The sequence below is a fragment of the Lagenorhynchus albirostris genome, chromosome 14 (genome assembly GCF_949774975.1).
Source record: "Lagenorhynchus albirostris chromosome 14, mLagAlb1.1, whole genome shotgun sequence".
Lineage (NCBI taxonomy): Eukaryota > Metazoa > Chordata > Mammalia > Artiodactyla > Delphinidae > Lagenorhynchus > Lagenorhynchus albirostris.
Genome location: NC_083108.1, coordinates 69,192,009 through 69,211,054, shown reverse-complemented (window position 1 = coordinate 69,211,054; position 19,046 = coordinate 69,192,009). Strand labels below are relative to the sequence as shown.

At 51.0% G+C, this 19,046-nt stretch overlaps 1 protein-coding gene across 2 annotated transcripts in view; it reads left to right on the top strand.

Annotated features, from left to right (window-relative positions):
- MYO18B (myosin XVIIIB) overlaps positions 1 to 19,046 on the top strand; it is a 235,791-nt gene that overhangs the window by 3,307 nt on the left and 213,438 nt on the right. Inside the window, exons 2-4 of one of the 2 annotated variants that reach the window (XM_060122034.1) lie at positions 10,257 to 10,439; positions 12,227 to 12,385; positions 17,378 to 18,640. In XM_060122034.1, the coding sequence (XP_059978017.1) occupies positions 10,401 to 10,439; positions 12,227 to 12,385; positions 17,378 to 18,640 (1,461 nt within the window). In that variant the 5' untranslated portion in view covers positions 10,257 to 10,400. Of the gene's footprint in view, positions 1 to 10,256; positions 10,440 to 10,492; positions 10,705 to 12,226; positions 12,386 to 17,377; positions 18,641 to 19,046 lie in introns of those variants that run through there. The other variant, XM_060122033.1, reaches the window with a different exon arrangement.

Genomic DNA, 19,046 nt, shown 5'->3' with positions numbered 1-19,046 from the left:
AGTACAGTTTCTGGCAGTAAAGGAAACATCTTAGAGAATCGGTGAGGTGGATTTACCAGATACTCGGCCAGCACTCACGCTCAGGGAGTCAGGGATTTCAAGGTCCGGGGTCCCAGGGGAATTCATCTCCGCCCATAAAAGATTGTGTGCATGCATTTTCAGCTGTTTCTTGGGTACCAGCTGGGGTTTGAGTTTCAGTTTCATGGAGGGCAACCAGATTAGCTGTCGAGTTGAGAGGGAGAGATGGTTGCTTACTGGGATTAAATGTCTGCTTCACGCTGGATATTGCTGTGAGCTTGGGCATGAGTGATTAGTCCCATTTTACAGATCAGGAAGTGAGGTTCAGAGGCTTAAGTGACCCCAGGTCATGCAGAGTGAAATGAAAGTGGGACTTGGTGCCTTGCTGCCAGAGACTTGTTTATTTAGTCTGGTCTAATAAACAACGTGAGCTAAGATAACCAATTATGCAACACTGTTCCACGGGGACAGATAACAAAGCCTATTCAAACTAATTATCTCATTTAATCCATTGACAGTCCAGGAGGGGGCATCATACTGTTCCAGTTTTCTCGAGGAGAAAAGAGAATCAGAGAGGGTTAGTGACTTGCCTGGGGTCACAGAGCCACTAAGTGGCGATGGGTCCAGGAATGACTTCTCCTCTTATTCTTCTATCAACAGTGGGTTGACTCATTTTCTCAATTCTTTCTATATCATATCTATTTATTGTTTGAAGCAAGATTATTTTGCCCTTTTTTCCCCTTAACGCTCCTCTCTACTTGACATGATTCTTCTAGACCAGGGTTTCTTGACCTCACCACTATTGACATTTGGGACTGAGTAATTCTTTGTGGTGGGAGGACTGTCCAGAGCATTGTAGGATGTTTAGCAGCGTCTCTGGCCTCTACCTGCTAGATACCAGTAGCAGCCCGTCTCCAGCTGTGACAACCAAAAATGCCTTCAGGCGTTGCCCAATGTCGATGGGTGAGCACAATCACCACCTATTGAAAACCCTGATCTAGTCTAGCTCTGTCCAACAGAAATTTCTTCGATAATGGAAATGTTCTGTATCTCTGCTGTCCAGTATGGTAGCCACTAGCCATGTGTGGAATATGTGAAAGTGCCCGGTGCAACTGAAAAGCTGAAGGTTTTTTTGTTTGGTTTGGTTTTTAATAAATTTATTTATTTTTTAATTTTTGGCCACATTGGGTCTCTGTTGCTGCGTGTGGGCTTTCTCTAGTTGCGGTGAGCGGGGGCTACTCTTCATTGTGGTGCACGGGCTTCTCATTGTGGTGGCTTCTCTTGTTGGGAGCACCGGCTCTAGGTGTGCGGGCTTCAGTAGTTGTGGCACGCGGGCTTCAGTAGTTGTGGCTCACCAGCTCTAGCGCACAGGCTCAGTAGTTGTAGTGCATGGGCTTAGTTGCTCCGAGGCACGTGGGATCTTCCCGGACCAGGGCTTAAACCCGTGTCCCCTGCCTTGGCAGGTGGATCCTTAACCACTGTGCCACCAGGGAAGCCCCTGAAGTTTTCATTTAATTTTAGCTAATTTAAATTTAAATAGCCCCATGTGGCTAGTGGCTGCTGTGTTAGACAGCAAAACTCCAGGTAGCAAGGGAGCAGGGGTAGAAAGACAGCCCTGTGATGGAGCAATCAGGGGAGCCTCCCAGCAAAAGCCTGACCAGCCTCTTGCCTCACTGTGGCAGGCGAAGCACCAGGCTGGAAACGGCAAATACTTGGCACAGGCACCACTCCTAACCATTCCTGCGCCAATGGCAGACATTGCTAGTCGATCACCACACACTTTCTTGCTAGTTCAGCCATAGCTCAGGATCCTTCTCAATACAACACTCCAGGCAGCCCCCAACTACAGATCAGTAGATGCTAGCTTTTGAGAGAAATATTATTGCTCATCCCTAGGCCAGAGGCCCATCTGGAAGGGCCAGGATCTCACCAGGCTGTAAGGTGGCTGGCAAGGGACATGTGGCCAACCTGGGTCAGTGAGGCAACCACAGATATGGACAGCGGAGAGGCGATGTGCTGGAGGAGCCAAGATTTTTCTATTTCTTCAAGAAACACTCAGAGCGTGATTTAGGGAGAGAGGAAGCGAGTGGGGGGAGAGGTGAAGACCTGTCAAAGCCAGCTGATGTGCAAAGCATTTGGAGATTTTTATTGAGCTGGGTGCAATATTGCGACTTATGAAGAAAAATACGTATTTGGTCATTCAGACCAAAAATATATATTTGGTCATCTCCCACATGGCCCAAAGCTTAAACTATTTTCTCCCTTTTTGGGAAAAAAGTAAATAATTTGCTGACCCTTATTCTAGAGAGGGTTCTGAATTGCCCACAGAAGTGGACTTGCTGGATCAAAGGAAATATACATTGAAAATTTCAGTAGAGGCTGCCCTTCATACTTGCACTAGCAGTGTATGAGATTGCCTGTTCCCCAGTATCGTCACCAACACAGAGTAATATCAGACTTTCCATGTGGCCAATTTGATAGGTGAAAATGGTATTGCACTACCATTTTTATAATTGTACTTACCTTAAAATTGTACTTGTACTTACCTTATTAGCAGTAAGATTTAGTATTAGGGAGTAGGTGTAATAAAATATATATTTGGTCTTTGTCTCTCATTCCTGGCACAAAACTTCTAAAACGTGTGGAATTTCCAGATAGGAGTGTCTTTTGATATTCATAACAAAACCCTTTCAACCACACCTGAATTTGTGTTAATGAGGTGACTTTTGGAAAGCCTCTAAGGAAGGGGCTGGTTGCCAGGGGAACCAACCAGAATTAGAGGATTGGAACTTTCAGTGTCTTCCACCCTCCCCCCACCCCCTTGAAGGGGAGAGGGCCTTGAGGTTGAATCAATTAATCCTGTCTACATAACGAAGCTTCAGTGAAATTAAAAGAATGGGGTTTGGAGAGCTTCTGGATTGGTGTACACAGGGAGGTGCCGGGTGGGACAGCATGGAAGCTTTGCACCCCTTTCCCCATACCTTGCCCTATGCATCTCTTCCATATGGTTGTTCCTGAGTTAGATCCTTTTATAATAAACTGGTAATCTAGTAAGGAAAAAAAAAATATATATATATATATATTTGGTCATCTCATATATATTTGGCTTTCCAAAAGTCACCTCATTAACATAACAAAAGGCACCTTTAAAAAATTAATTTTTATTCGAGCATAGTTACTTTGCACTGTTGTGTTAGTTTCTGCTGTACAGCAAAGTGAATCGGCTATACATATACATATATCCCCTCTTTTTTGGATTTCCTTCCCATTTAGGTCACCACAGATCACTGAGTAGAGTTCCCTGTGCTATACAGTAGGTTCTCATTAGTTATCTATTTTATACATGGTAGTGTATATATGACAACTTTATCACTCTCCACACTTAGGAAATTCCAAGGGTTTTGAAAGCTGTGAGTCTCAAATATATAGATGGGGTTTGCAGTGCTTCTGGGTTGGTGAACACGTGGAGACTGGGGGTGAGAGGTGCGTGTAGAGAACGTTGAAGCTTCGAGCCCCTTCCCCGCTACCTCGCCCTGCGCATCTCTTCCATCTGGCTGTTCCTGAGTTATATCCTTTTATAATAAACCGGTGATCTAGTAAGTAAAATGTTTCTTTGAGTTCTGTGAGCCACTCTGCAAACTGATCTAACCCAAGGAGGGGCTCGTGGGAAGCTCTGATTTATAGCCAGTTGGTCAGAAGCACAGGTAACAGAGCTTGGGATTGGTGGCTGAAGTGGGGGCGGGGGGAGGGCAGTCTCGCGGGACTGAGCCCTTTACTCATGGAATCTAATCTTATGTCTGGGGAGATAGTGTCAGAACTGAGTTGACCTGCCCCCACGCACACCCTGGCACACACACGTTGGAATTGGGTCCAGGAACTTAAAAGACTGGGACTCGACCTCAGTCAGTCAATAGGCGACAGGGCTGCTGCAGAAGGCCATCATAATAAAGTCAGTAACGGCTCACAGGTGTACAGAGGGCTAGTGTCACCCCCATCCCCAACCCCCCAGAAGTGGACAAGAAAGACTGGAGCTCCCGTTTGACAGATGGGAGAGTTGAGGCCCAGAGAGGTTTGGCAACAGGCAGCATGGGGCCCAAGCTCAGATGTGAGGGCTCCAGGACTGACGTCTGCCCCCTGAAGGGCATAAGCCTGCTGCGCTCACCGTGGTCAGCCTCTTGTGGAGGGAAGTGTCCCCTTGTGCTGCAGAGAGCAGTCTAGGAGGACACTCCCAGGGGACAGTGGCCCGTGTTCTGAAGAATCTGGGAGCTATGAGAAATTGCTCACCTGGCAGATGGTTGAAGGCTCCAGACAAGAAAATGGAGGGTGCACCCCATGGGTGTCACATGGGATGCCTTATCCGTCACTCAGACAGAAGCTCAGAGTCCTTCCTGTGTAACGCTCCAGACACAACCAGGCATCTATCAGAGTTGATATGTGAGTTGAAACCTACTTGCCCCCTATCCTGATAGGAAACAGCTTGACCTTCTCGCCGGGAGACCTCAGCCAAGTGCTTCAACCTCTCTGAGATTCTTGTCTGCTCTATGGGAGTGACGCCAACCATGTGGTTGCTGTCTTGGGAATGAAATGTGATAATGGATTTCAAGATAATTAAATTTCAGGTCCCATAGGAATTTAAGGGGGCCAGGGGCAGTTTAGGTGTAAGGTTTCTATCTCAGTGCTCAGCACAGTGTAGGTTCTCCCTAAATGTTGGTGAATCATCCCGTTCTGAGTCCTGGGCTGGGGCCTCCAGGCCGGCTTTGGCCATGGAGTCGAAAGAAAATGAAAAGATTGAAAGCAGTTACCAGTGATTAAGCATGTGGGTATGTGGCCGTCCTCTTCCCATTTTACAGCTGAGAAAACAGTCTCAGAGAACTTCCTGGGCGCCCACAAGGGAATAGTGGTGGCAGGACACGAACGTGGGCCATGATAACAGATGTAGATGCAGACAGCACGGGGGGACGTCAGCAATCCCCGCTGTAGACTTGCTGGCAACGGCCTGCGCTGCCCCTCCCCAGCCACGCTCCTAATCATTCATCCATTCAGTCACTCAACAAATACGTATTGAGAAAGACGTGTGTGCCAGGCACTGTCCTAGGCTCTGGGGCCACATAAGCTGACAAGACAGATGGAAATGCTGAACCTCTTAGGGGCCATGTTCTGCATGGGGAGTCAGAAACCAAACAAAGAACACACAGCATGGTGGAAAGTGATCAAGTGCTATGCGGGGAAAAGAGTAAGATCAGATGATGGGCAGTGCTGGGATAGGGTGGGCTGAGGTGGAATGGAGCTATGCAGCAATTTAAATGGGATGGTGAAGGCAGGATCACTGAGAAGGTGACTCTGAGCAAAGACTTAAAAGAGCTGAAGATGTGAGCCATGCAGAAGAAAAAGCGTGTGCACCAGAGGGAACAGCATGTGGAAGGGTGCATCCAGGTCACTCCTCACTGAAGTGGAGGAGCAAGGGGGAGAGGCGTTAGGACAGGGACCACGTGGGCCCTTTAGGCCACTATAAAGACTTGCGAGTTTGTTCTCTGAGACAGGTGAAGTCATCAGAGGATTAGTTGCTGGGTTAGGGCTGGACATTGAGATGTGAGAGGGAAAGCCTTGAGGACCCCGTGGGGCCACTCAGACCAGCATGTCTACATGGAAAACTGTTTCAAACCATCCCTGGCTTTGGGGGTTACTTTTCCTTTCACCAGCCTCCCTCACCTCCGAGGGGAGACTTGAGACTTTGTCCCACGAATTCGGAGCATCTGGGGCCTCCTCATGGGCCCAAAACAGCAGCTGATGAGGCAGGTGTGAGTTTCAGGCCGGGATGAGAATGTGGTGATAAGAACACTTGCTTAAATTAAGGCTTGACGAAGCCACCCCAGTAGGATTGGCTCCTGGCCCTGGGTCAGTGGGGCTGGCCTAGTGCCCTTGAGGGGCAAGACAGGAGGAGGAAAGGCCCGAGACTGAGCTCTCTCATTTCCCCCATGTGCTCTGGACCCCTGGGCCTGCCAGGAGCCCGGTTGAGGACAACCCAGACCGTCAGCCAGGATCCCCCCTAGAGCCTTGAAGCTGAGGGCGATTTTTGGGAAGCAGCCACTGACCTGGGAGGGCCTGAGCCAGATGGGAAGTGTTGCGGGGAGGGCAGTGGCCAGGGCAGCAACCTCAGGTCAGGCCTATTCATAACCGGGGCTCCTCTGCCCAGGCGTGTAGCAGAGCGAATTCTGGCTGTGAGTCACTCGGGTCCTCTCCAGTGTCTCCTAAGGGGATGAGCGGGGAGGGGGTCTTCTGTCCGCTTCTCTCCCCCAGCCCCTTTCCCCAGAGATCTGGCCTCCTGCTTGTTCTCCAGCTTTATTTACCTCTTGTGCCTCTGCAACCTGGAAAGCCCACACTATGGGGCCGCCTTCTTAAGGCAAAGACTTGGCTGTTTTCACTTGAACATGTTTTAAGGGTCTCCCGTGGGCACGTGACCTCATCAGAGCTAAAATATCCCTTCTTGGGTCTTCCGATCTAGTGATTTCATCGTTGCCGGGCCCTGCAGGAGCGCTGCAGTGTCAGCCAGCGCTGTGCTGGTCAATGTTTAACGCCCGGCTCCGGGAGCAAAAGCCCTGCTTTGTGGTATTTGCCAGTTTCTGTGGTGTAAACACTCCCTTCGCTGATTTCAAACTATCATGTGACAGCACCCCATGTGGAGTTGGAAAGCGAGGGCCACAGTGGGCTCTCGCGAGATGATGAGAGTGACTTGACATCACCTCACGTAGGGGTTGAAAAGCGAAGTCACGGTGGGATCTCGCGAGATGATGGGAGCGGGCGCCATCGCCCCACGCGGAGCTGGGAAGCGAGGGCCACAGTGGGCTCTCGCGAGATGATGGGAGTGGCTTGACCTCGCTCCACGCGGAGTTGGAAAACGAGGGCCGTGGTGGCGTCTGGTCAGATGGGTTCAGCTCAGCGCCACCCCGTGAGGTTTGTCTTATCAGCTTCCGTGATGTGTAGTTGTCTCTGTGTAGGGCAGGGTTTCCGGGAACGCTGCCCAAGCCGTCTTCTATGGATAAGTCCCTGAAAGCAGCTCTTTACAGGCCAAGGGGACCTCCGAAAACTCGTGAACCATGGTAACTCTGAGTGTTGAGGATGGGGTTATCTTCCAGGAGGGGGCTGGGAGGGGTCAGTGAGGGATCCTGCTCAGAGATAGAAGTGAGAAAAGCCGAAGGGGGAAGAAAGAGGCTCCTTCCTCCCCTCTTGACCCCCTTCACTAAGATCTTGCTGTATAGTCGTCCCTCGGTATCTCTGGGGGATTGGTTCCAAGAACCCTCCACAGATACCAAAATCCATGAATGCTCAAGTCTCTTACATAAAATGGTGTAATATTTGCATATAACCCAGCACAGCCTCCTTCATATACTTTAAATCATCTGTAATGCACTGTAAATGCTATGTTAGCAGTTATAAATACAATGTAAATGGTATGTAAAAACAGTGTAAATGTAAATACAACGTAAATAGTTGCCAGGGCACAGCAACTTCAAGTTTTGCTTTTTGGAACTTTCTGGAATTTTTTTTCCCCAAGTTTTTTCGATTCATGCTTAGTTGAATTCGCAGATGCAGAACCTGGGCATACAGGAGGGCTCTTCATTTTCTGTGGGGTGCTTTGTTAATTGCCCATTTTGGATAGTTATTGTGTTTGTGTGCGCGCGCATGTGCCGTGTTGCCCTCTGCCTCCTTTACCTCACAAGCCAGTTGGAGTACCTTCCAGTACGATTGCAAATGCTTCCCAAATGGGCCCGAGACACTGCAGGCAGGATGGGAAATGACTGCAACCACTTTGGAAGCCAGTTGGGCCAGTTCTGAGAAAAGTCAAACATAAAGTTAGCAGACAGCCCAGGAGTGCGACCTCCTGTGAATTTCCCTGAGAGAAGTGAAAACACATGGGCACACCAAGGCTTACAGGACTATTCATAGCAGTATTATTCATCAGGGCCCAAAGTGGAAACAACCCAAATGTCCGTCAGCTGGTAAATGGTTAAAGAGGATGTGGTTTATCCATACAGTGGAACGCTGACATACGCAACGATGCAGAAAAACCTCAAAAACGTTATGCAAAATGAAAGAGGACATACGTAAAAGAGTGCATTCTCTAGGATTCCATTTATATCAAAAGCCCAGAAAAGGCAGTTTATAGAAGTTAGAAAGTAAATTAGTGGTTGCCTGGGCCTGAGGGTGGGAACAGCTAGCGAGGCAAATAGGCATGAAGGGCCTTTTGGGGGTGATGGGATTCTGGTGAGGGTTGCAAAACTCTATAAATTTATTTTAAAAACTGTAAATTTATCAAAAAGCATCAAAGTGTATGCTCACAATGGGTGAAACTTACGGCTGGCATAGAAATTATACCTCAGAGAAAGCAGTTTTTTATTTTTACTTTAACAATTTCATCTTTTATTACTGACACCTGGATATGAGGCTGCCAGGTTTTTTTCCACTTTGGACGTGCTAATTTACATTCCCCCCCCAACATTTCTATTTATAGTATGCGAATAAAGGAGACCAGAAAACTCTCTTTAGCAGGTTTGTACAGACACCGGCCTTCTAGAAGATCTGACGTGGGATGAATAAAGCTGTTTTAAAATGTTTGTTAAGCATCCTTTTCAGTGGGTTCATACTATTCCTTTAAGTCCTATGTGCTCTAATTTATTCAACTTCTCTAGTTATCGGAGACTTAGGTTTTTTAGTCGTACAAGCAACACAGTGGTGACGTTTTCTGGTTGAGGATCACTTCCTCAAATTTGTTTTCCAGAAGAGGGCTTTCTAGGTCAAAAGTTATGTATGTTTGTTAAGGCTTTCAAAATGATGCTAAAAATGCTTAATCTTTTCCCCAAAGCTCTGGGTCAATTAACAGTCAAGGTGTCCTACCCTTTCCTCATTTTCACGGTCAAACCGTGGAGCCAACTGCTACCTCACAAAAGAAACACACGCTCTTCTGTGGTTTTAGAAATCAGGAGAGTGGCTGTCCTCAGGGGAATAGTTACGAGAAGGGGGCATGAGGGATGGTCAAGGGGCTGGTAATGTTCTATTTTTTGAATTGAGATATGATTTAATACAGTAAAATTTTCAAGCTTAATTGTACAGCTGGATGAATTTTTACACGTGCTATACTAGCATAACCAGCACTCTGTCAACCTGAATAAACTTAGAAGGCAGTAATCCAACACAAATTTTATTTGGGATTAAAGAATTGTAATTCGGGCACACAGATTTCGGTAGCAATGCAAACAGTGTCCTTGCTAGGGAGTCAAACTCAGAGGCTTTTAAAGGCAAATGGGGGGGAGGTTTGCATTACAAAGAATTTTAATTGGAGTTGGAGGTCGAAGTTGGCCTTCGATTAACGTGACTGAGCGCTAAGGCTATCACTAGAGGGAAGTAAAAGTTCCTCACTGGGACAGATCTCAGGTGTTCTTGCAGAGTCCTTGGAATCTTTGTGGTTTGGACCAGTTCCGAAGTTCGGGGTTGCACCAGGGGAGGATGTGTGTAAGGTCCCCCTCCTTGATGGCCTGCCGGCCCCATTGTAAAACCCCTGACATAAGTGACTCCATTTTATTTCACATTTCACAACTCGCATCAAGATTCGGGACATTTCCATTGCCTTAGAAATTTCTACTCGTGGTGCTCCCACCTCCATCACTATAGATTAGATTAGATTAGCCTGTTTATTATTTTATTTATAATATTTATGTATTTATATAATATGTTTACAATATTTATATACTATAATATTCATAAGTAAAAGAATATTTCAAATTAAATTCAAATGTACTTTTAATAATTTTAATTAAAATTGTTATAATTTTAATTAAGATTAAAATTTTAATCAATAATTAAATTAAATTCAGTATACTTTTAAATAAAATCATGTTTTTATTTTAAAAGTTTACTAGTTTTAATTTGGTCAGGGTGCTAGTTATATAGTTGTGTTCTTTATGTGAGAGCCACTGAGCTATACACTTACTAGTATGTACTTTTCTGACTGTGTACATCAAGAGAACGTTAAAGTGCGGGGTCAGGGGGCAAGGATATCAGGGCACTGTCCACTCCATGGCCAGCAGCTCCCTGCTGACCGCATTCCTCCCAGATGTAACTGACAGTGAGTTGTGCCCGGCTTTGTGGTCTTGGTTCGTGGCATTGGTGGGGGTTAGATCTGGGCAGTACCCAGGAGCTAACCTGTCCCTCTCTTCTCTCCCCTCTGTGTCTCCGTGGGTCAGTCTCGTGTCCATCACCTCATGCGCTGCATGTGTCCATAAAGCCGTATTCCGTGCTGCCCAGCAGAGAGCTTCATCCCATCCCATCTCATCTCATCTCATCTCATCTCACCTCGTCTCATCTCACGGTCCTGGCACTGCCTCAGCATGGCCATCTCATCACGCCTTGCCCTGTGGGAGCAGAAGGAAAGTAACGATCAGGGCTCGGGCTGCAGCCACATGGGCCAACTGGACCCTCCAAGGACAAGTCATGGCCCCGGTGGCCCAGGCTGCCCCCTCCCACCTGGGGCCACCTGGGGCAGGGATCCTGACATTCAGAGCCTCCCTGGGGCATGTCCAGTCCCCCTTCGGTCTTCTGCCTCGGTTAGCCATGGCCTCTCCAACCCAGCCAGGCATTAGTGACCATGCCCTTGACTCCTCCCATGGCTGCCTGGTCTCCGTCTGTTCCGCAGTAGGTGGTGGGGGAACAAGGGTGGACCAGCTGTCCAGTCTCCATCCTCATGGCAGCTCTGATGAGCATGAGGGTTGTGTGGGAGAAGTATGGGTGGGGAAGCGGGGGGTGAGGGGGCAGAGGCAGGGCTGTTGGCTGCCAGGTTTATGCCATGGGGATGGGTTTCTGAGGTCCCTGCCTTCTGTCACCATGGAGAACTGGAAACGGGCCCTTCTTCCCAGTGATTCTGTTTTTCCCTTTTGTGTTTCTCATAAGATTCCATGAAAGGCCGCCTCTTTCTTTGATGCTTGTTATCTCCTCCTCACCTCATCCCACCCTGTGGACAGGGTGTAATGAATTGGAGGCTGGAGGGTGGGGTGGTCGAGAAGCTTCTTTCTGGCTGCCAATGCCCCTCCCAGACTGATCTGGGTGTAGCATAGAATAATGCTGGAGGGAGTGGAGGTTGACACCTGCTGAGTGTGCCTTTCACTCTCAGGTTTCAGTCCACGTGAGCGTGGTGTAAACGTGAGCCCACTCCCCGTGTGTCTCTGGCTTCTCTCTTCCTAGGCAGAAGTCTGCCTTATCTCCTGGCCTCTGCTTTGTCTCCTGGCCTTTCCTGTCTCCTTTAGATTCCCTTCTATCAGCAGGGCTGCAGAGATCAAGTCTCTGCCACCCTCTTGAAGAGGACCTTGATAAGGAGCTTATTTTAAACCAGTGTGTAGCTCTGCCGTGAGAAGTGCTGGAGATTTTTGTCCTTTTTAAACTCACGAGCAGCCACAGTGATGCTGGTTAGAGACGCGCCCCAGTCGGTCACAGCCAGGCCCCCGTCTCAGCCTCCAAGGTCTCTGTGGCGAGTCTCAGCCGCAATCCAAGTCCAGCTAGCTGGCTTAGACCACGTTTCTGGGGTAAAATGCAGGCTTTAAAGCCCAGTATTGGGGAGCCCCTGGCTGTCCAGATTCTGGCTTAAGGACCATCAAGAAGTCGTGGCACTGGGTCAGCGGAGCGGGCTATAGCCATAGGGCTGGATCCTTATATAAACCATGGCTTCCCGCCCTTCCCTCCCTTACCATGCTCCTGGCACAGAAAGTGATTAAAGTGATGAATTAATTGCTTAATCTATTAACTACAAGCTGAGATGGGACAGGAGAGTGTGGATGGTTCCCTGTGATCCATCCCCTTCTGGAAACCTGGAAAAGCTCCTTCTGAAACAGGTCTTCCCAGAGATGGGTCTGTCCCACGCCAGGGAAGGGAACCAGTGGCCTTGTTCATGCAAATTCGTATTATGAGGAAACTGGGTCCAGGCAGAGATCGCACCAACTGGAGTAACCTCTGAAGCTCGTGCATTCCGTTTTCATGCGCTGTCTCGAGGCTTCCCAGAGCCTCGCCGGGCCTCTCCTGCTTTGCAGTGGCCTCTTGTACATGAGCTTGGTCGTGTATGTCCTCTTTGGGCGTCTCCCTGGCTCTGTTGCAGATTCTTTAAAGCGCGGCTTGCCTCCACTGGTTCATTCACTGAGCTTTCTCCTTCCTTGCTTCTGCAAAACAGATTCGGGAAGAGGACAGGAGCCCTCCACCATCCTCGCCCCCTCCCCTTTTCTCTGTCATCCCAGGGGGCTTCATTAGGCAACTGGTCCGGGAGACTGAGAAAGAGTCGAAGGAAGCAAGACGGAGGAAACAGGCAGTGCTTGCCTCCCCGGAACCAGAGGTAAGTGGCCCCACAGGAAGGGGACCAGGCGACTTTCAATACCTACCATTCTGGGAACTTCCCTGGTGGTCCGGTGGCTAAGACTCTGCACTCACACTGCAGGGGGGCCCGGGTTCAATCCCTGGTCAGGGAGCTAGATCACATGTGCATGCTGCAACTAAAGATCCCACATGCTGCAGTGAAGACCTGCCACAGCCTAAATAAATAATTTTAAAAATACCCACCATCCTGTCCTGTGAGCATCCTTTGCGTCACTTGCCAGCCTTTGTTCCCGCAGTCCCCACTTCAGCTTGATCTGTTAAAGTCCTACACCTCTGTCAAAACCCAACTCAAATGGTACATCTCTGGAAAGCTCTCCCATTGCCTTCCTTGAATTCCCACTCCACCCTCTATGCCTGTCTTAATTGTGGTCAGCATAGTAATTGGTGGCTCACGTGCCTTATTTGACTAGGCATTCCTTAAGAGCAGCAACTCTCCCTCTCATTCCACTCTGTATCTTGAGCAGCTCTCATGGAACTTGACCCGTAGTGAACGCTCAGAAATTTTTGTTCACTGAGTGAATGCATGGTAACAGTTGATGTACGAGGGGATCATTTTGCCACTATTTCTGTAGAAAGGGAAACCTAAATATTAACTGAGGATGTATAGATAGTTTGCTTTCATTTAAGCAGAAAAGATGTTCTGGTGGTATTCTCTGATTATTGCTGTATTGGTTGTTAAAATTCTGAAAGCCTTCCATAGCAGGTGGTAAATGGCCATGGCCCCAAGTACCCCAAGTGCCCCCCAGCTGCCATGCTCACCTAGGCCCCTTTCTTGAGTTCCTCAGAGTGGCCACAGCCAATGATTAAAGGCTCACTGCTTGGCCCAGAAGGGACCTCAGGGCCATGCTCCAGCTGGTGTCCCTTCTGACTGGTCGGTGTCCACTTACATGCTCTGAACAGCACTGCTGGCTGGAAGCAGTAGGTGGACGAGGTGCAGTCCCTGTGCTTTAAGGACCTGCAGATTGATCCCTGATGGTGGCCAGTGCTGCCTCCCTCCTGTCCCCCAGCTCTTCAGCCCGGGAACCCTGGCAGGATGATGAGGCTGGACACCAGGGAGGGAGGATGATGAGGCTGGACACCAGGGAGGCAGGCTTGGGGTGCTTGCACCTTGGGCATATCACAGTGTTAGCAGAAAGGGTATCTCCTTGCGTCTCTGCTACGCCCTCTTGAGGGTGGGTGGATGCTGCAGCGATTGGGCTGAGAGATCTGGTGGCCTTAGGGCCTGGAGTTGGCTTGAGCCCAGTGGCCACCCTGGCTTTGCCTCCCATGCCCCTTCAGCTGTTGTTTGCCTGGCTGGTCCCCCACGTGCCTGCACCTGTCCAGTCACAGTGACTCTGATGCATCAGCGAAGTCCTCTAGCAACTGAACGGCAGCAGCTGCTGAAACCCCGCTGCTGAGCCTTCGTGGGGGTGGTGACAGGGAGGGCAGGCTCTGTCCCCAGCCCTGGCTGACGCAGCTTAAGTGGGGGCCAAAGTCCACCCCCACAGACTGCTGTTAGGTCGTGATGCAGTGTTACTGTGTGCCGTTTATCACTCGACAAGATGCACTGTCTGCTCAGGGGCTCATTTGATACCCTGTACAGCAAGGGGGTGGGTGGGATTATACCCACTTAGCAGAGGTGGAGGCTGAGATTCAGAGAGGTCAAGGCACTTGCTCAAGGTCATGAGGCCAGATAGAGGCAGACCAGGGCCGGAGGCTGTGTGTCCTCTGCTCTGGCAAGCCGCCTGGGAAAGGGCCAGTCTGGGGAGTGAGGTGGCTGGTGTGGCAGCCACAGAGGCCTGGGGAGGAAAGGGTCCCAGGAGCCTGCAGGCTGCGCTGGCTTTGCTGCGCACAAGTTGAGAAGCAGAGCTAAGCAGAGGACAGGGATAAGCTGTCCCTACAGGGCATGGATGGAGACTCTGAGTATGATGGACAGGCCTCAGACGACAACAGGTGTCTGGACCATGGGCCAAGATGTTCCCAGGGCTGGAGCAGGGCAGCCTCAGGACATGCTCCTGCGAGGCAGCAAGCCTTGCTGGGTCCTGCCAGTTTAATTTTCTTGCCCCGATCACTAAATAACTTTGGCCTCTCCTTCCTCGCCCCAACACAGCCATTTCATTGGAGCCTCATATAATCCTTGCAGGGAGCCATTAGAATCCATCACCGTTTTGCAGGAGTGGAAAACAAGGCTCTGGGAGTGACTTGGTTTTCCTAAGGCCACCCAGCCAGTGAGGGATGGGGAGAGACTGGAATAACATAGGGGCAGAAAGAGATCCATATCGGATGTCAGGAGAATTGGGTTCTAGCTCTGGCCCCACCACTGTGTGTGTTCCAGGCCAAATCCCATCCCCTCTCTTGGCCTTAGTTTGTGCATCTGTAAAATGGCTGGGCTGTGAGTTTCCTCTCAGCCCCCGTGATTCTAGATGCTCTTCTTCCCCCTTGTACTGAGAAGGCTGCAGGTGGGATCTGAGGGTTTTGGTGACTGAGAAAATCTGAAGGAAGACAGTACACATAGTAGAGGGGAGGGAGGTTGGGATGGGTTGTCTTGCTTGGCCCACCCCTGGGTTTGGTTAAAAATAAGGCACTGACTCACTGTTCAAAATGGTGTGGACAGTGGTGAGATTTGCCAGCTGCAGCCAATCCCCTTTCTAAGGCAGTGTCCTGCCTGGTCCCAGGAGGTCAGACTGAGCTGCCGGGCTCTGGCGTTCTCAGCCCCAGTTGCATGTTGCAGTCACCTGGGGGGCCACCACCCAGACCAGCTGCATCAGACTCTCTGGGAGTGGAGCCGAAGCGATAGAATTTTTTAAAGCTCCCAGGAGATTCCAGCGAGTCCCAGGAAGACAAGCAACGCTGTCAGTACTCAACAGTTAAGGGCACTGGCTTCAGACTCAGAGAGGCCTGTGTGACTTTCCATTCTGGGTTTGTCTCTTGGGCCCCCTACATCTCTGTGTTTGCTCCCTTATCTGTAGAATGGGGAGAAGTTCAGAACCTACTTCATTGGGTTCTTTATTAGGTTAAGAAGGATATTGCATTATGGCGATGGAGAGCCCATTGCAAGATCTATAAATGATAGCCATTATCATTATTATTATTATTGTCATTTTTACAAAGATGAAGATCGAGACTGTGCTCTGGAGGCATCCATCACCTAAAGCAGGAGAGCAACACAAATCAGAGCTGGAACGGGAGGCAGCACGTGGTCACGGTGCAGATGGTGCACGACAGACAGGGCTCTGGGACTCTGTGGGTCTATGAGGCAGTTTCTGATTGAGGTCTTCAGGCACAGGTTTGTGGAGGAGGGGGCGTTTGAGCTGGGTATAGAAATACGAGTAGAATGTGGACGAGTGGAGAGGGCAAGGGCGTTCCGGGCAGCAAGCTCAACGTGAGCAAAAGCGTGGAAGCTGGGAAGCGCCAGGTGTGGCGGGAGATGCCAGGCGTGGCTGAAGCATGGAGACGAGCAGGGACAGTGAGACCAGATGGAGGTGGGGGCTCCTCTTCAAGAACTTTGAATGGCAGGTGGCTGTGCTGAATGGCTTTCCTGGAGGCTCTGGGCAGCTTCCAGAATCTTTTGATGAGGTTTTAAATGACTGGCAGCAAATTGACAGGACATTAGCTCAGCGGCTGTGGCCGTGGCCCAGGTGAGAGAGAGTGGACCTGGGTTTGGGAAAGGAGACTCAGGTGTGAAGCTTTGCAGGTGGAATCAACGCAGTCCTGGGACTGTTCTGGATGCAAAAGGATGAGAACCCCATCCTGGCTGGGGCCAGGCACAGGTGTGTGGGAGGCTGGTGTTAGCAGGGTCCAAAGTGGCAGAACCCAGACTAGGACAGATGGTGCAGCCAGGCATCAGGGTAGAACTCCCCCTGTGGTCTCCTTCTGCAGAGGCAGAGGCAAAGCTGGCTCTGTGAGCAGTTCAGGCCACAGCCAGGCTGGTTTAAGGATGGAGGGCAGGGCGGGGCCGACATCACAAGGCAGTAGAAAGACATGGGAGAGGAACAGGCAGTGGAGACCCCTGAGTGTCGGGTACGCAGATGTCTCGGCCAAGCAAAAGTGGAAGACCTCAGGGCAGATCCAGAGCCCTCACCTGGTGTGCAGGTGTGGTCTGGGGACCAGGATAGCGAAAGTAGCAGCAGATCACTTTGTTCAGTTCTCTGCAGTTTCCACATCTCAGCCTACAAAAAAGTGTGGATGGTCAGGTGGTATCTGCCTGCACTGAGGGAAAACCAAAGCTCAGAGAGGATAGGTGATGTCGTCCAAGGTCACCGAGCTGGAAAGCATCAGAGCCAAGACTAGAACAGGTCCTCCGATGACAGGCTCCATGTCCTTTCCCCATCCCTTCCTGGCCCAGCGGGAAGAATCAGGCATAAATAATAGTGAGAACAGTGACAACAGCACCAGTGACAGCAGCAGCAATAGCTCCTGTTACTGAGGACGTACTAGGTGCTGGGCTCAGCTTCCATATGCTACTGGGAAGCCTCACGCCCACCTGCTGAGGTAGGACATTATGCTTCTCATTTTATTGGTAAGGAAACTGACTCAGAGAGGGGAAGTTTTTTTGTGTGGTTTGTTTTGTTTTGGCTGTGCTGCACGGCATGTGGGATCTTAGTTCCCCGACCAGGGATCGAACCTGTGTCCCCAGCAGTGGAAGCACGGAGTCTTAACCACTGGACCACCAGGGAAGTCCCGAGGGCAAGTAATTTATCTAAGGCCACACAGCTAGTGAGTGGCAGAGTTCGGAAGTGAATTTGGGTCTGTTGGGCTCCAAAGTCCACTCTTCTTTCATAACGTCACTTGGCCTTGAGGTTCTGAGCCAAAGCCTAGGGTGTAGGGTGCTGGGGTTTGGCCCATTGCCCGTACATGCTTGAGGGTCTTTGGATGAATTAATGGCTGGCTGAACAAATGAGTGAATGAATGAGTGAATGACAAAGCTGTCTGGTCAGCAAGCAGCTAAGTATGGTTGTGGTGTCTCTTCTAGACCCCAGAGATTTCCACCAGCCAACCCAACAGTGGCACCAAATCTGGAAGCCAGCACATCTCCCAGGACAACCAGTCGAGCCCTCCTCAGAGCTCAGACATTCTGGGCAAGAAGAGTGAGGGGGCCGGCACCATGGACCCGGAGCTGATGACCAGTATCAACGGCGAGAAGCCCCAGGAGTCGGGCCCCAGTGTGACACCAGCCAGAAAAAGCCTGCCCTTCAAGAGAGGGATAAGGGGGGGCGATGTGCTGCTGATGGTGGCCAAGCTGGACCCGGACTCAGCCAAGCCAGAGCAGAGGACCCAGCCCCGGGACGGCCCCACTTGCAAGACCCCAGCCACAGACCCTGGAGGGGAAAAAGAGCGGGAGACCCCAGGGACTCCTTGTGGCCCCCAGGCCAGCACCAGGGATGCAGCTCTGAAGGCTGAGTTGACCCAGACTGGGGATCTTGGGAACCCAGGAACTGTGCTACTGACCAAAGGCGAGAAGGATCAAGGCACAATGGGGAAAGGGGGTGGGGCCCCCCAGACCAAAGGGACGAAAGGGGGTGAGCCCCAGGGCAGGGAGGGGCTGGGTGAGGGGGGGCAGCTGGGGGCAGCGGAGAAAGGGAGAGGGGACCCCCCCAAAAAGGGGGCAAAGTGGAATTTCTCTAAGGTTGCAGCAGGTGAAGGGAAGTGGGCTGGGGCCCAAGCCCAGGTGAGAAAGTGGGGAGGTTCCCTGGGCAGCAGGAGCAAGTGGGACGGTCCCCAGAGTAAGAAGGACAAAGAAGGTGTGCTCCTAAGTAAGGCGGACAAGACAGACGGACCTCAGACAGAGGTGGAGAAGACGGGCACAGTGCAGGGGAATGTGGGGGAAGCTCCTGGAGTGATGGAGAAAGCAGGCGAGCCTCGGAGGATGGCTGGAAAGGCAGGTGAGCCCCAGGGGAAGATGAAACCGCTGGGACAACCTCAGAGCGAGTCTGGGGAGGCAGGTAAAGCCGGGAGTAAGACAGAGAAGGACTCTGAAGCCCCCAAGGAGGTGGATGCACATGGAGAGACCCCAGTTACAGCTGGGAAGGAGGACCAGCCTGAGCGCAGAGGGCGGAAAGCAGAGGACGCCTGCGCTAGAGCCAGTGATGGGGCTGGGGCCCTGGAGGTGGAGCCGCAAGGACCCGGACAGCCTGCCCTGGAGAACCGTGTGGAAAGGCCTCAGAGTCAGGAGAGCCAAGAGGGGCCAGCCCTGCAGGAGGGGAGCAGAGGAGGCCAGAGCGGAGTCTCAGGCCAGGTGAGGGGGCTGCGGCCCCAGGGGTGGGGAGGGGCAGGCCAGAGGAGGAGGGGTGGGAAAGGCAGGGACAGGAGACGGACCGGGAGTGGAGGGCATGGCCAGCCTAGAGAAGGGAACAGGCACTCCCCCGACCACAAGCGGGGGTCTTGAGGACCCCGCAGCACCTGTCCCGGGGTGAGATTCTCCGCAGAGTGAGGGAACGTCCCAACCACACCTCTCGAGCCTGAGCTTGAAGTTGTCACACAACAGTTCTTCGTGCTGGGTAAACAGCAGGTGGCTCGAAGTGCAGATTCCCGGTCCCCGCCTTGGAGCTTACCATTCAGAAAGCTGGGGCGGGGCTGTGGCTTCTGCATTGAAATGAGCACCCTCACCAGCACTGGCAGATTCTGATTTCGCTGGTCCCAGA